Source organism: Phyllobates terribilis, unplaced genomic scaffold (assembly GCF_046119375.1).
Source record: "Phyllobates terribilis strain yellow unplaced genomic scaffold, ASM4611937v1 Scaffold_3__8_contigs__length_932513732, whole genome shotgun sequence".
NCBI classification, from domain to species: domain Eukaryota; kingdom Metazoa; phylum Chordata; class Amphibia; order Anura; family Dendrobatidae; genus Phyllobates; species Phyllobates terribilis.
The window spans coordinates 170,967,789-170,984,779 of NW_027362763.1; the positions used below are offsets into that span (position 1 = coordinate 170,967,789).

Genomic DNA, 16,991 nt, shown 5'->3' on the forward strand with positions numbered 1-16,991 from the left:
GAGCTGGGCTGGAGAGCTCGAGGAGGCCTCCAGTACGGCACCCACCGGACCTTACCCACAGGCGCGGACTCGGTGGGGAGGGGGGTCCCGAGTCCCGGAGGAGATGGGAGCAGCTTACAGAGAGGAGGAGAACACTGCTCGATCCCAGCTGCCCGGCTTAAAGGTATGGTTAGGTGTCTGCCGCCGGCACAGAGCACCCTGGATGACCTCTTCATCCCAATAGGTAAAGGAAAAAACACTGGAGGGAGGATGAAGGAGGGGCTATTTGACCTCTGTGTTTCCTATCCCTATTAGGGTGGGGTGAGATCCTTCTTTGATGTCGTGGGGGGGTTATTGGAGAAAAAATGAAATTCTGATGGTAAACTGACAAAACACGTGAAAAACTAAGCCAAAACACTGGTGAAAATCTTTTTTACATTTTTTTCAGAAAACTAACATTTGATTGACCCCAAAGCTCCCCGTCCAAACAAGCTCACTGACAGATCCTCAGATAACTCATTCTGTAGCCAGCAATAGACAGTGAAACACAAATTATAGAATACAAACTGCAAAAGTTTTGCATGAAAATTAATTTAAAATTTTGCCAAAAATACATTAATACAAGTTAAAAAAGTTCTTGAAAGCGTCTTTATCCTTTAAAAGGGGTTTTCCATTTTCACCTTGCACTAGCAAATAATAAAAGCAGCTACTCTGGCACCAGGTCTCTATTGCTTGTCCGGAAGATTAACTGGCTGCAGCAGTGACATTACAACTACAACGGACGCGAGCGCTGCAGCCAATCACTGGGCTCAGTGGCTTGGGCCATCTACAGCAGCAGAGCCACTGAGCCCAGTAATTGACTGCAGCAGTCACGTGTGCTGCTGTTATGTGCAATGTCGTCACTGCTGCAGTCTATCCACAAAGACCTGAGAATCGGTAGAGAGCAATCACTGGAACAAGGGAGGCAACGCTGGTATTACCGTTCATAAGATTATGGAAAGAAGCAAGATGAAAATGGAAATGACTTGAAATTATAGGACCAGATTCAATATTGCAGCTGCGCTTTTATCTATTTTTTTTCCCCATCTAATTATTTTAGTTTGCACCTTTTTTTATACGTGTTCATCTATTTTTATGTTTGCCGCTGTAGGCAGGATTGGGGTTTCCAAATGATTTCAGCTGATTCATCAATTGTGACTTTTTTAAAAATTCGCAGGGTTTGTCGCAAAAGTACTTTAGCTCCCCTCTCGGAAAGAAATTATGCGTCATATTTTGGTGCAACCGTTGCGCCATTTCGCTAAACGTTTGACTTTGTGCTAAAAAAAAGTTGCAAAATAGATAAAGTCCACTTTTGATCTTTCACAAAATACATAAACCGCGTACACCTTTTTGAAGAACTTGCACAAAAATGGCAACAAATACCACAAGACAAAGGAAAAGGGACTTAAAAACCCCCAAAAATGATAAATCGGGCACATAAGAGTTTAGTGAATGTCAAAGACATCGAAGAAAAACACGGCAGAAATGGTTTTCATTGCGCTAAAAGGATTCTAAACTAAACAATGTAGCACAAAATGATAAATGTTACAAAGATATCAAACATTCTGAACGATAGAAGAAAGATTCTGGAGGAAATAAATGTACCAAGCAAAAGCTTTGGGTTCTGTGCGAAAAAAAAAAAAAGTGTAGAACACTGTACAAGTGCGGCAAACTTCTCATGTGCTTTACACACCAGATTTGAAAAGTATCTCGGAGAAGTGCTGTAAAATGCAAAAGAATTATTCACCCTTTCCAGACCTAGGACACAAGGGTGTTAGAATACAGCGGGCTCAGGAGCGGAGCCTGCTCCACAGATGGCCGATGCCGGCTGCGCCATATAGTCATAAAATATTGATAACAGATCCATTTCTCCATCAAATAAATAAAAAGACATAATGGTTATCGCCTCGCCCACAGAAGTCCAATCTGTCAAAATAGAAAATTATTTAACCCGTTTGATAAATTGTATAAAGAAAAAAAAACATAAGAAAATCAAAATCGCTGCAGCTCCCTCCAAACAAAGGCAATAAAAACCAGAGCATCAATACAACGCTCAGAAAATGACAAACAAAAAAATATATATATATTTTTTTTACAAAATATCTAAATATTTTCTCACCATTGTTGCAAAAAAATATGCAGGTTTAGTATCTCACTAAGTGCACGAAACTAGATCATGTGACCTGGTAACTTACCGCCCAGTGACCACAGGCACAAACAAAACCTAAAAATATATAGAGGTTTTTGTTACACTTTATCTTAGGTGAAAGTTTTGCAGCTTTCTCAGTGCGTTATATGGTAATATGGACGGTGTCACTGAAAACTACAACAAGCCCTCAGACATGTATGTGGACAGCGGAAAATAGTATGGCTTTTGGAAGAAAAACGAGCGCATAAAAAAAAAAAATTAAAAAAAAAAAAGTGACCCCCAACACCTCTCCACAGACTACACACGCCTCTCCTCACACATCGGCAGACCTGCCGCATAATAGCCGTGCAGCCCAGGTAGAGGCTTATATAACATTCTACAGGGTCATGTGACCGCCACCTGCCTCTGGTACGTTCAGTAATGCAGCTCCCCATTGGTTTCCTAGGCGCCACCTGTACGCACTCAGTTCTGAGCTGTGATTCGTCCATTGTCAACTAGGGCACCTCCGATTGGTCAGTTGTGAAGCATTACGCTGCTATTCGTCAACCTTTTCACATTGCTGATTATGATTGGCTATCGGGTCTTAGTAGCGTTTTATTGGCTAGGTGAAGAGGGGAGTCGTCATGGCGGCCGTCCGCGGTGTTTCCCGGCTCTTGGCTGGGTTCTTGTGTCCTAGCGCCCGGTGGACGAAACAAGTTCCCGGTCGTCTGTACTCGGTCAGTCACCTGTCGGTGCCAGAGAGAATAGAGAAGAAGCGGAGAGAAGCGCTGCAGGGCGGAGGAGTGCAGAGGATAGAAGCCCAGCACAGACGGGTGAGAAGGGCACGGTGTCACCTAGGGGCTGCCTGCAGGGGGCAGCACTGAGCACACCTGGGACCTGTCATAGTGGGAGCTGGTTCTGATTATTGCTCTGTGGGGTCATGTACAGGGGCAGGAGAGAGGCTGCTCAGAAGGTGTCCGGCACTGCGGTATATAACCCCAGCAGGACGGGCTGCGGCCAGGGGAGGCGCAGGTGCAGCGCTCAGGTACCTGGCCACCGCCACCGCGTACAGGGCGTCATCTTGTTTCCTCAGAGACCTGCTGAACATCCGTATTTTTCAGTCAATCGGCTTCTATCGTCTTGTTTAGTTTGCGGTACCAGCTGTAGTTTTTATCACCTTTGCGAGGGTCCGTACACGTCATTCAGAGCCCTTCTATAGTCCGTTATTTTATTACTTTTCTCCTCATTAATCGTTTTATTGGTGTGAAAACCTCACAATAATACGGAGGATTTAAAACCATTATAGGATTGGTTGCTCTTTTGTAAAAACAGCGCCACATCTGTCCGCAGGCCGCGTGTGATACTGCGGGTCAGTGACGTTATGCTACAACTTCAGGCAAAACTCAAATATTACAATTCCCTTTTTTTATAGAAGTTAAGTGACCCCATAAATCGTTGATTTTGTATTAGCCCCTGTAGGGGATCTGGACCTGAAATTGCTGATAGAATACATCATGTATCACTTATAGACTTTACTACATTTTATTATTATTTACTCTATTTTTTACTTTTTTTTTTCTTAATATAGAAAAACCCCAAAACCTATATATATTGTTTTTTAAAAAATAATTGTGATTATGTTATTAGTCCCTGGAGGGGGATTTGAACGTGCGATTGCTTGTACGATACAATACAATACAGTAATATTACCTCTTTATGTCTCCCGGTCTCAGGCTTTGCTTCATAGGTGGGCAAACCCTGGGAGCCTTACACAACCAGGGTAGGAGATAAGGTGGAACCGGAGACTTTTTTCTTTTTTTTTTTTTAAATGGTACATGTGAAAAAAAAGAGAAATTACTTTTTCTTTTTTTCCCTCCTCCTCGACTAATCATTCATTCTCAACTGGTAAAATCAGAGTTCTGCAGTGAATGCAGAGGTTCCCATTTCTGAAATATGACAGAACTTGCTGCAGAATGTCTGTGTTGGCCTCTAGCTCCTCCCTCTCCTCCTCCATAGAATATTAGAAGCACCAACTGTCATCTCTTATCTCCGTAATGGGGTATCTGCCTCCTCTTTATGCAGATTTTACCCATGATTTGAGAGTGACTGATCAGTCTGGGGGGAAAAGAAGCAGATTTCTCTGATAAGATACATTACATAGTTTCTTATTTTCATGTGCACTATTTTTGTTTTTGGAAAAACAAAATTAAAACAGCGATTACCTTTTACGTAGACCGCAGTTTGTGCCATTGGCACCCTATTTCCAACCTTTTATTTGCCTCATCTAAGGGGTTAGGCTGCTCCCATCACAGTGGTTACACTCTAGTGTCGGCTGTGCTGTGCAGCCAGCACCCATGCTGTTTGGGGCAGACTTGGTTCCTTACATACAGTACACACAGGCCTGAGTGGGCACGGTTGGTAACAGGACTTGCCCTGGTCTGCTGGGTGCTGGCGCCCACCCTGGCCACTTACTTCACATCTCTGTAAAATGCTAATACTCCGAGCTCCTCATATATCAGGACTCTCCGTGTGCACTCAGGGAGGGCAGAACAGTTATCCGTGTATAAGATGACTCCAGTATTCTAAGTGACCCGTTCCTTTTGGGGGGCTTTCACAGTCCAGAAGCTCCCCTGAATGCTGCCCCTCTTACCCAGACCCCCCATGTCCTTCCACACTGTCATTATTACTGTATTGTTTGCTCATCTTTAGCTTTTGTATGTCTTCTAGGGGAAGTTGACAGCACGGGAGAGGATCAGTCTGTTGCTGGACCCCGGCAGTTTTGCAGAATATGACATGTTTGTGGAGCACAGATGTGCAGATTTCGGGATGCAGGAGGACAGGAACAAGGTGAAGTGTTCACATCAGAGGCATTTAATGCCCGGCGAAAACTACAATCCTGAGACTGGTTTTCTCAGTTAATACTGTAGTAATTACTGTATGTATTCCCTGCTACCAGTGTGGAGTATACAATTGTCAACCATCTACAATGGCCAGGATCAGAGTTATCTCAGATCCTGGCTGTTTAACCCTTTAGCTGCCGTGGTCAGTAGCAACTATGGCATCTAAGAAGTTTGAAAGAGGAACATCTGACTTTCTCTCTGTTTATTAAAATCTGAGACATTTTACGAAGCTGCTTATTGGGTTTGTTCAGCATTAGATTAAATGATTGATTTCTTCCAAAAACAGCACCACATCTCTCCCAGGTAGTATATGATATAAAGCTCAGTCCTATTCATGTGAGTGGAGCTGGACTGCAATACCACAGACGACCTGTTAATAGGTGCGGCACTGTTCTTGAAATAGTGCTTGTAGGTCGGACCAGGCACATGATCTCTGGGAAAAAAAATGCGTCCATCCTTTGTACATTTACAGTCGTGAGGCTTCTTTGCACTTGGCAAATTTGGAAAGTGTCTAGAAAAATGATCTTGGCTGTGATTAAGTGGTTTTTAGGTTCAAAATAGATTTATTAAAATATTTTAAAATTGTAACCTCTGGTGATATTGGATTGATCACTGGGGGTCCGAACATTGTGACCTTTACAGAGTCAGAGAATTTGGCTCCGCAGAGCCCCCTCTGGATGGAGTGGTGGTCAGACATGCACACCTCCACTCCATTCCTTCTCTTTGAGACTGGCGGAGTGCAGTTCTCATCTGTCACCAATCCATAGAGAATAAATGGAGCGGAGGGGGCATGTCTGACCACCACTGCATTCAGATGGGACTCGGCGGGGTCCCAGCGCCGGACCCTTGGTGATCAGCAAGTTGTCACTCATTCCGTCTGTCTTATAAGAGCCACGAGACGTTCTAAAATAAACTCTAAGGCGGCATTCTTACCAATGGCGTTTTTACTTGGCATCGCTCCTCCCATGACTGTTCCTGAGTGCAGCCTGATAACAGGTGTAATAGGGCACTTAGGCTGTGTGCCCACTATGCGTTTTTCAAGCGTTTTTGCCGCGGCATTTCCACAGCGAAAACGCTTAGTAATACGTACCCCATGGTCCCCAATGATAATCCGCATGTGCTGTGCAGATGCTGCAGAAATTTCCACTGCCTATTATCATTGCGGAAAAATCCGCAGCATGTCCATTAATTTTGCTGACACGCAGCGTAATTGCCGCCATTGACTTGCATTGAATCGCATAACATCCGTATGTATACATATATACATGCGGATGTTATGCGGTTCAATGTGCGGATGGTACCTGGGTTTGGAGAAGAGGAGACTCTCCTCCAGACTCTGGTACCATAGTACCTGTTAAAAAAAAAAAAAATTAAAATAAAAAATAAAGACCTGTCACATGACTAAATGACGTCACCGCAGGTTCTTTTAGACCACCGCGAGACACGGGGAGACTGGACGCAGGGAAGAAAACACCGGGGGCCATCGGAAGGTAAGTATAATCTTTATTTTTTAACCATTTTTATTCTTTTTTAACTATTACTTGGTCACACTATATAAGTCCATTCCGGTTGCATAGATTTATATAGTGTGACCAAGTTGACAAGCACTTTCCAAGTGATGCTAAAATCGCTTGGAAAGCGCTTGACAACCCGCATGCAGAAATGCAAGTGAAGAACGCTTCACATCCGCTTGTCCCTGGCAGGAGAAACCATGTACAATCCGCATGCGTTTTTCCTGCCAGGGAGAAACGGAAAAAATATGCAGCATTTCTGCATCGTGGGCACATAGCCTTAGAGCGACAGTCACCTGTTGCACAATTACCTCTGCTGGGGCAGGAGTCAAATATCTGTACGGGAGGGTTTTATAATGCAGACACCTCTGTTGTGGAGCTTTATAGCATATTTATGTCACCTGTCTCCAGTGTTTGGATTATATTATAGCCTGACCTAAGTAACAGTAGAAATTAACATCTTAACCCTTGTCCTTTTTATCTTCAAAAATAAAAAAGGAACAATCACACCGCTGTCTATTGTTTAAAGGGCATGTGACATCAGAAAATGGCCTTTTTAAATTATTATTTTTTTTTTTCTTTTGTTAATTAACAATAGGCCTATAATTAACCTCCTGCTTCCTCTGGGGCATATGGACATTAGGATCAATAGACAGACCCTGTCCCTATTAAATTGCATGTAATAAGCATGCTCTCATCAGGAGAAAGGTCATTGGGCATTGAGGGGGAGGAGGTGAGCTGTAACATTTTCTATTGTGAATGCTGGAGCCTGTGTTCTCTTTGAATGTAATCCTGTCTCTAATGACAATGAGAATCCTGAAATATCTATACAGAACAGGAAGTATGAGCCTAGAATGAGGCCAAGTGGCCAGTGTGAAAAGTTATTGTAAATTTCCTTGGGGAAAAAAAATGAATAATTGCTGCTACATTCATAAACCTTCTAACAGCCTTGCAAAATAAAAGGACATTTGACCACTGGTGCTGATGTAGGGTAGACATGAGGGAAATGTTACTTATTAACTTTTTTTTGTGTGGTGTGATGATCTGGATTTTAAGTATAAACATTTAAAATTTGAAAATTGAAAATTTTTGCCAAATTCAAAAACTTACAGGCTCTTTGTTTCCTGCACATTGAACTTTGATGTGGTCTGTAGTCATAAATCAGCTGAGAGGAGCTCAGGAAAATATAGATATAATGTGTTGGAAATGCTCCCAGAGTGAGCTCACTGACAGATTTTCAGTTAACTCATTCTGCAGACAGCTATTGACAGTGAGTATGAGTAATAAATGTTATGTAACTGATGGCTCTTCCCCATTCCTTGCAGTATCCTGGAGACAGTGTGGTTACCGGACAGGGCCGCATTAATGGGAGACTGGTCTACGTGTTTAGCCAGGTAATAGACGGACACAACCATATGCAGAGCGAGCATCCAGACGTTTACTGTTTATTTTCGTGTTCATATATTTTATTGATATATCTTTTTTTTTTTTTTTTTTTTTTTTTTTTCTTTTCCCCCACAGGACTTCACTGTGTTTGGCGGCAGCTTGTCTGGAGCTCATGCTCAAAAAATCTGCAAGGTAACAAGAAAAAAACTCAGATAAACCATATACATTGTTGGTGGCATCAAGTGGATATCTTCAGACTAACCCCGGGGGGCTCCTCCTATAGACTGTGCTGACTATTACACATTGGCGCAGGCTCCTGTAGATGGGCAACCTTGTTCTCCAAGATCTGCCGTCCTATTGTAGAGCTCCATCATCTACAGATCACTGCTTATAATATCTGCCATAACCTATTGAGGGGTGTCTCCAGACTGAACGGCCTTTGGGGGGGGCGCGTGTGTCTCCTGACTGAACGGCCTTTGGGGGGGGCGCGTGTGTCTCCTGACTGAACGGCCTTTGGGGGGGGCGCGTGTGTCTCCTGACTGAACGGCCTTGGGGGGGGGGGGGGGGGGGGCGGGGCATGTGTCTCCTGACTGAACGGCCTTGGGGGGGGGCATGTGTCCCCTGACTGAACGGCCTTTGGGGGGGGCGGCGTGTGTCTCCTGACTGAACGGCCTTGGGGGGGGGGGGGGGGCATGTGTCTCCTGACTGAACGGCCTTGGGGGGGGGGGGGGGGGGCATGTGTCTCCTGACTGAACGGCCTGGGGGGGGGGGGGGGCATGTGTCTCCTGACTGAACGGCCTTTTCGGGGGGGGCGGCGTGTGTCTCCTGACTGAACGGCCTTTTCTGGGGGGGGGCGCGTGTCTCCTGACTGAACGGCCTTTGGGGGGGGCGTGTCTCCTGACTGAACGGCCTTTGGGGGGGGCGTGTCTCCTGACTGAACGGCCTTTGGGGGGGGGTGTCTCCTGACTGGTCGGCCTTGGGGGGGGGGGGGCGTGTGTCTCCTGACTGGACGGCTAAGGTGTGATCACAGACATTGGTTTGTTTCCTTGCTTTCTCCCTTAGATCATGGATCAGGCGGTTCTGGTGGGAGCCCCCGTGATTGGACTTAATGACTCTGGAGGGGCTCGTATCCAGGAGGGTGTAGAGTCCTTGGCCGGTTATGCTGATATCTTCTTGGTAAGAAAGATGTAACATATGGATCTTTTCCATTGGGCCTAATTAATACGACCTGATATTTCGGGTCACGAGACTTGCTCCCGAGTAGGTACAGCTCTGTTGCTTTTGTCTACTATGGTGAACTGCACAGTACATCAGTGCTTGGGGACTAAGAAAATCGAGTAAAGAATATAAAAATGTACAAATCACTTTTTTTCTAATACAGAAAAAAGTAAAAAAGCATATTTGGTATTGTCACGTCCTCTAAAGCCTATGTATACAATTATTTAACCCATACATTAGAGACCAAAACGCAAGAGAATTGAAACATCAAAGTTTCCCCTTTTGCTTTCCCTCCCCACCCCCAAAAGAAAGAAAACAAAATTCAAGAAAAAAGCTATCAAAACATCCTATGTACGCCAAAATGCTATCAATGAAAACACGAGCTCACCGCTCCATGGACAGGAAGATACAACCATTACGGGACTTTGAATCTGGCAACACAAACCAGAATTTTTCATTTATTTTACCATCAAAGTAAACGAAACTAAAACTATACAACTTTGGTATTGCAGTATGCATGCTGACCAGAGGTAACTTTTACCGCTATAAAAAAGTGTCGAAATTGCTTCTCTTTTTTTTTTTTTTTTTTTATTTAGCCTAATGTAATTTTGTCCCATTTTCCAGTAAATTACAATGTAAAATTATTGGTTTCATCAAAACTCCAAGGAAAAAGAAGCCATAATCCATTCCATCTGTCAGTGCAAAAACTAAAAAAGGTTATGACCCTTGCAAGACGGAGAGGAAAAACTAAAGCAAAAACATAAAAATTGTCTGTGGGTTTAAGGAGTCAAACCGCTCCAGAGAAAGATGTGATCTATAGAAATGTATAAGGGCCACTACCTATATAAAATCTGCAGCTTTCCAAAATACTCCACATTTTAGGGGAAGTTGTCTCCACTTATGTAACTTATTTCTCCATTGTCAGAGGAATGTCCTGAATTCGGGAGTTGTGCCCCAGATCTCCCTGATTATGGGACCGTGTGCTGGGGGCGCAGTTTATTCTCCAGCACTTACAGACTTCACATTCATGGTTAAGGTAAGACGTCTTCTTCTTCTTAATAATAAAGTGTTTTGTTTTTTCTTCAGAAATGGCACCACTTTTGTCATTTAGAACATTTATGATATCCACAGAATAAATATCCTAAATATCCCTCTGTTACACGCACCAGACTTCAGTACCGGGCCCTGTCTCATTACCTGTGAATGAAGAGGTGCTTGCACATGTGCAGTTTTCTGTGTAAAATTTGCAAGAACGATTTCTCAGGAATTTTCTGTGTATTTCCAATGAATGTCCAAGATAAGAATATCTTTTAAATCTTGCTTTAAATATAAGAAGCAACAAATCTAAGAGTTTCTGGTTGACGGTGGGGCGGTGCGCTCTTGTTGAGTGACTGTTCAAAGTGGCAGCACTTGTGCGCTGCTGAGCCAACGTATGCTATCTCCAATGCTGCAAGCAGATACAGTTTTACCTCTGCAGCATCAGAGGGGCACATGGGTAAGGAAGATTGCCAGATCCAGCAATCTTGCCGGCTCCAGAGCAGCACTTACAAGCTCTTTCAAAGAGTTTGCAAGTGCTGAGTCCCTTGCCAACAGACTGGCCACCGTTGATGGGTAACCTGTAAGCTAGGCAATGAGTGGTAAACGATAAAATCTTGAGAATGGAGAGGACTTTAATAAGAGAAAAACTGCAAAGCTGCTTGTTTTTTAGCAAGCTGTTGGTATTTTTACCCATTTAACCCCTTAGCAACTTATGACAAACTATGTCCGTCATAAGTCATCTTTCCTGGCAGATAATGGCTGAAGTATTCAGCCATCATCTGCCTCTACCAGCCGCAGATGAAGCGGAGCCCACGCCTTTTAAATGCCACCGTCAGCCTGTGACAGCGGCATTAACAGTGCGCTGGCTGGAGACATGCCATTCTATCCCCTCATCGGTGCTCCCGCCATGTGATCCTCTCACGCCCATAGGGGTGGAGAGGAGTGAATATTAATTTCTTTAATAGTGGGCACACACTGTCAGCAGCGCTGCAGCTTCTCAGCGATCCTCTGTGCTCGCTATTAGAGAGTATGAGTATATGGGCGTGGAGAAGAGTGAATATTCATTCTCTTTAGTAGCAGGCACGGAGGATCGCGGCGCTGCTGACAGTCTGTGCCTGCTATTAAAGAACATGGATATTCACTCCTCTCCACGCCCATTGTCCCGGCGTGGAGAGGAGTGAATATCCCCGCAGCTCACCTCGGTGTTTGAGGGCGCATGGCAGTGATGTCATGCACTGCTCAGATGCTGACATGAGCTGCTGGCAGAACAGGACACAGCACTGGAGCAGAGGGGAGGAAGGAAGGTGAGTAGAAGTGTATTTTTATTTTTTTTCATGTGTGCAGGAATGGGGGAGGTGGGGCATACATACCAGGATTGGGGATGAGGGGGGCCATACATACCAGGATGGGGAAATTTACCAGTAGCTGCTGCATTTCCCACCCTAGGCTTATACGCGAGTCAGTAAGTTTTCCCAGTTTTTTTTGTGGTAAAATTAGGTCCCTCGGCTTATACTCAGGTCGGCTTATACTCAAGGATATACGGTAACTCAAAACTTAATGCTACAACACAGAATCAACCTGCTTATGAAATACGTATTTAAATGCAGGGAATCTAGAAATGTAGTTAGTTTGTTTTTTTTTAAATTGGAAGTGGTTCCAGAAATGTGAAGTTTTATTAAGGGATTTCCATCGTACAATAATGCATGTGCTAGAAATCCAAGCGGCCAAATTAATTCTTTAGCAAAAAACACATATACAATTTTTTTTTCATTTGTGTGGCCAGGGTGCTTTGTATATTATACACTGCACCTACTTGGCCGTGCTTTTATTAAAGCCAGAGCAAATAAACACTTCCATAATGCCATTTACTAATTTATAAATTATGAGAACTTTGTTGTTTATCGTGTGAAAAGGCTGAAAGTAAATAGACATGGGTAATTTGAGTTCGTTTTTATTACTTAGAGCACACTTTTCTAGCTTCTGAAACGTATTTGTTTCGGAACCCAGCTGCTAGTTTATTAGATATTTTAGGAGTCGGAGTCTGTCCATTTTATACAGACTCCACCTCCACAGCCCTGGTAATAACAGGAAATCAAAACATCAGATCTACCCCATAATTATATCAATAAAACGTCAGCTCAGGGCGCAAAAAACAAGCTTTTACACAGTTCCATATCCCGAAAATTTAAAACGTTACGAGATTCTGAAAGTGGCCACACGTGCAAATATTTTTTTATTTATTTATTTTTTTTACAAATTTTGGAATTTCTTTTCACCACTTAAATACAACAAAAGCTATACTATACATGTTTTGGATCTGCGTACTCTTACTGACCTGTAGAAACATATTGCCAGGTGTTTTTCACAGCAATTGCAAAATTTTACTTTTTTTCTTTTTTTTTGCCATTTCTCCACACTTTGATATTTTTTTCCTGCTTTCCAGTACTATATGGTAAAATCAATGGTGTCATTTAAACGTACAACTTGTCCTAGAAAAAAAACAAACAAGCTCCCATACAGCTATATCAACGGAAAAATAAAAAAAAGTTATAGCTCTGGGAATAAGGGGAGGGAAAAAACGGAAAATCGCCCAGTCCTTAAGGGCATAAGAAGATGACACAAGATCAGAATAAGTTTTTCAGTTATGCTTAGAATAATGGTTCTCCAGCATCAAACCCAGTACACACTACTTAGGTTATCCTAGCTGCTAAGAACTACAATTTTGGCAGTTTTGAAAGGACATTTTCACCTTTTTAAAGTAAAAAAACAAACAAAACGTCTTGGCAGCCATATTTATTTTTCCCATGATCAGAACATGACAGTACAGGACGTCTCTGGCACCAGGAGACTTTTAGTAGGTGGCAAACCTTTCTAATATCCCTGTTCTAATATATGTATGTATGATATAGGAGTCCTTCTTCCAACGCCTTGGATCAGTTGCTGCTCTTGTCTCCCCAGGACACCTCTTACTTGTTCATTACTGGTCCGGATGTAGTAAAATCTGTCACCAATGAGGATGTGACCCAAGAGGACCTAGGAGGAGCCAAAACCCACACTGCACTATCAGGTTCTTTATATTTTCCTATTTATCTCTGCCCTGTAAATGTGGGTATCACGATGCAGTACTGAGATGTCCCTGGTTCATGGTCTGACGTTGTCCGATGTGTAAGGTCAGGACCACCTGAAAGTACACAAGTTGTTTGGCTTTGATTTCCATTAACCACAGGTCGCAGTTTTAGCTTGTGAAAATCTTACAAGATTCAAATCAACCCTCCTCCAGAAGGAGATCTCTCCAGTGATGCCTTTTTGGAGGTGGCTAGCGCCTAAGTCAGTGCCTTGTACCTTGCAGGGGTGGCTCATCGAGCTTTTGAGAATGATGTTGATGCTCTACTAAACCTGCGTGAATTTTTTAACTACCTCCCACTGAGCAACAAGGATCCAGCACCTATCAGGGAATGCCACGACCCAAGGTGAGTGTAGGTGGCCTGAAAATCTTACATTACCATCTAAAAGCTTTACAGACCAGGAGATTCTCATTTCTGCCTATCTAGGTCATGTGCTGCAAAAGGCCTAAGATCTGTATATGTATATATTTTTCCTTCATCACGGTCCCATAGACTTGTATTGCTGATCTTTATCAGACCCTCAGATCAAAATCAGACATATCTCCGCGACTTTCTGCGGATACCACTCGTACGAGAACTTTGGACATGTGAATAAGTCCTTACGTATAGTCTGCATAATCGATATCACCCTGTGTATTCTAAGAGGAAATATATGCATGAAATTCACATTCTGCTGTCTGGTTCCAACTGTTTTTTTTTTTTTTTTGGGCGGAGGGAATAGGGGGTTGAGAAGATCCCACAATGTTGGTTTTTAGAAGCCCCTTACACAGCTATTGTGCTACCCTTTTTAGTGCAAATCTCGCTGTATAGTACATGTGCATTTACAGCTAGATTATTTGTCCGTGCAACATGATATACATATAATTAACCCCTTAGCGACCTTCCATAGATTTATATGATGGTAAGGCCTAAAGCTTAAAGAAGTTGCGCACTACTTTAGATTACCCCCCCCAAAGTATCACCACGGGGACCCTAAGACTTTTTGTAAATACCTTCCGTTGCAGATAATGTGGCCGCTCACAGGCATCACGTGACACCGCACACTTTCCCAATGAATGGGGAGAGGCCGAGCGCGCGGTAGATGCCAGGGGTGACGCAGGGGGTAACCCCGCCCACAGCCTGGCATCCACCGTGGAACCAGGAAGAAAAAGACCCCCGGCTGCTGCCAGCACTTGTCGTGACATCAGCGGATGTCAGAGCCGGCTGCAGCCGGGGGTCATGTGATGCCTGTGAGCGGCCATGATAGTGCCGCTCACAGGCATTATCTGCAACAGAAGGTATTTACATAAAGTCTTAGGGGCCTCGGGGGTCTACATTGGGGGAGTAATCTAAAGTAGTGGACAACCCCTTTAAGGCACATCCGGAGTTCTGTGCAGCTCATTATTTGTTTTTATTCATTTGCAAGTTACAATTTTTATTTTTTTGTTTCGCAGTGACCGCCTCGTTCCTGGATTAGATACTGTCGTTCCCATGGAATCCACTAAAGCCTATGACATGCTGGACATCATTCATTCGGTAACGTTTTCAGTCTCTTAAATGTAAACGTTTTAATTAGATTTCAGTCAATTTTTTGCATAATCATCTTTTTCATTTATAAATATTATAATTAAGCCATTATTATTGATTCATTTCAAACGTGTGTGTGTGCATACATTATTATTTATACTATGAAATTGTAACACCGGGAAGGAAAAGTCTTGGAGTTAGAGATGTCACTGATCTGCAAATGTTGTTTCTCTAATTACCTCCCTCTGCCTTTTCTGCCTGTGAGCGGCGGCATCACTGGCCTCTCACAGGCATCACGTGACCCCCGGGTGCAGCCGGCTCTGACATCCGCTGACGTCACGTCAGGTTCCGGCTGCAGCCGAGGGTCCTTCTTCCGTGTTCCACCGGTGGCTGCTGGGCGGGGTTACCCCACGCGTCACACCCGGCATCCACCGTGCGCTCTCCCTCTCCCCATTCACTGGGAAAGCGTGGGGTGGATGCTGGGGGTGACACACGGGGTAATCCCGCCCACAGCCCAGCATCGACCGCGGGGAGCGCGTCACTGATGTCACACCTCACTTGACGTGACATCAGTGACGGGTCACGTGATGCCTCTGAGCGGTCAACGATAGCGCCACTCACAGACAGAAAAGGCACCGCAAGGTATTTACAAAAACACTTCTGAACCCTTGGGGGGATACATTGGGGGGTTCATATAAAGTAGTGGACAACTTCTTTAAGTATTAGTGCAACGTGCAGAAATCTCCGCACTTATAGCCTTGGCTGCTAACAATGAGGTTATAAAGGGGATGCTGTCATCTGATTCCTGCTGCCCAAACCAGGAGCAGCCTAAATAACAACCTTGCTGCGCAACTGCCGGGTCTATTGCCCTCTGACATGCCCCAGTGGGTCCAGCTAGTGACCATGGGCGGAGACGAGACTAGTCCGGCTGGCTCTTCTTAGCACTGCTAGACTTGACTCCTCAAGAAAGAGACCTGGCAATCGCGTTCAGTGGCACTGGGAAGAGACTGCTAGTGACGAAGCTGATTTAGTCTCCTCTCTAGGGTAACACACGGGCAGGGGACTTGTGACCTGAGAAAGTTGGAGTCCCTTACTGTGGTATGTCTTGTGAGGGGTGAGTGAGATGAAGCCAAGATGAGGAGTTCAGTTTTGTCCACAATGAGCTTTACAAAGCGCGATGAGGAGGAGGATATGGCTGATAGAAACTCTGGGATTCCGGACAGTAGACAGGTAGATCTGAGTGTCCTCATCTTGTAGTTGCTACTGGAAGCCATGGGACATTGAGTTGTCACAGGTCCAAGGCATAAATGGAGAACAGTAGGGGTCCAAAGACAGAGCCTTGAGGGACACCGAGAGAGAGGGGGCGGGATGAGGAGTTAGTATAGGAATGGTGATGGTAAATGTGCAGTTAGGGGGGTACAGGGAGATCCCGGAAGGGATCACGTCTGTGAAGCAAAGGGTTGAGAGGATTTGTAACAGGAGGAAATGGACAACTGTGTCCAAGTTATGGAACATACAGAAATATTAAAGAAATACTATCTCACACAAAATCTTTATAATGTTGTACTTTTCTGATTTCTGTCTCTTAGATTGTTGATGAGCGAGATTTCTTTGAGATTATGCCAAACTATGCCAAGAATATTGTGGTGGGCTTTGCCAGAATGAATGGAAGGACGGTTGGTATTGTTGGGAACCAACCAAAAGTTGCATCAGGTACTGGGCCTGGAACTATACTGGAAGTTAAGAATTTAAAAAGAAAATGTCGTCCAAATATGACCTATTGTTTAACCTCTTTCCGTATGTCATACGCCTGCTCCCTGACTTTGATGTGGGCTAGCATGTCGAGCCTGCATTTTTCCCAACAGGTGATGGCTGATTTTAGTCAGCCATCATCTCACTTTAACAGACTGTTAACCTATTAAATGCTGCTGTCAATATGACAGCGGCATTTAACAATCGTCAGCAGGGAGGTGCGTGCCTGTGATTCCAGGGTGCCGATAGGTTGATTTGACAGCTAGGGGTCTCCTGAAGACCCCTGTGCCTTTCATTATAATATTCCTATGAACGCCAGCATTTAGGAGATCATGATTTTCACTGCTATGTATAGTACAAGCAATCAGATGATTGCAGGTTCATGTAAAAAGTGAAAAAAAAATGTTTT

The 16,991-nt window shown here is 44.0% G+C and overlaps 1 protein-coding gene across 3 annotated transcripts in view; it reads left to right on the forward strand.

Moving 5' to 3' along the window:
• The window catches only part of PCCB (propionyl-CoA carboxylase subunit beta), a 60,591-nt gene that overhangs the window by 29,691 nt on the left and 13,909 nt on the right, over positions 1–16,991 (forward strand). For 2 of the 3 annotated variants that reach the window (XM_073674275.1, XM_073674276.1), the window contains exons 3-11: positions 4,874–4,993; positions 7,883–7,951; positions 8,079–8,135; positions 9,006–9,119; positions 10,087–10,197; positions 13,158–13,266; positions 13,549–13,669; positions 14,758–14,839; positions 16,420–16,543. In XM_073674275.1, coding sequence (XP_073530376.1) covers positions 4,874–4,993; positions 7,883–7,951; positions 8,079–8,135; positions 9,006–9,119; positions 10,087–10,197; positions 13,158–13,266; positions 13,549–13,669; positions 14,758–14,839; positions 16,420–16,543 — 907 coding nt within the window. Of the gene's footprint in view, positions 1–2,723; positions 2,980–4,873; positions 4,994–7,882; positions 7,952–8,078; positions 8,136–9,005; positions 9,120–10,086; positions 10,198–13,157; positions 13,267–13,548; positions 13,670–14,757; positions 14,840–16,419; positions 16,544–16,991 lie in introns of those variants that run through there. The other variant, XM_073674274.1, reaches the window with a different exon arrangement.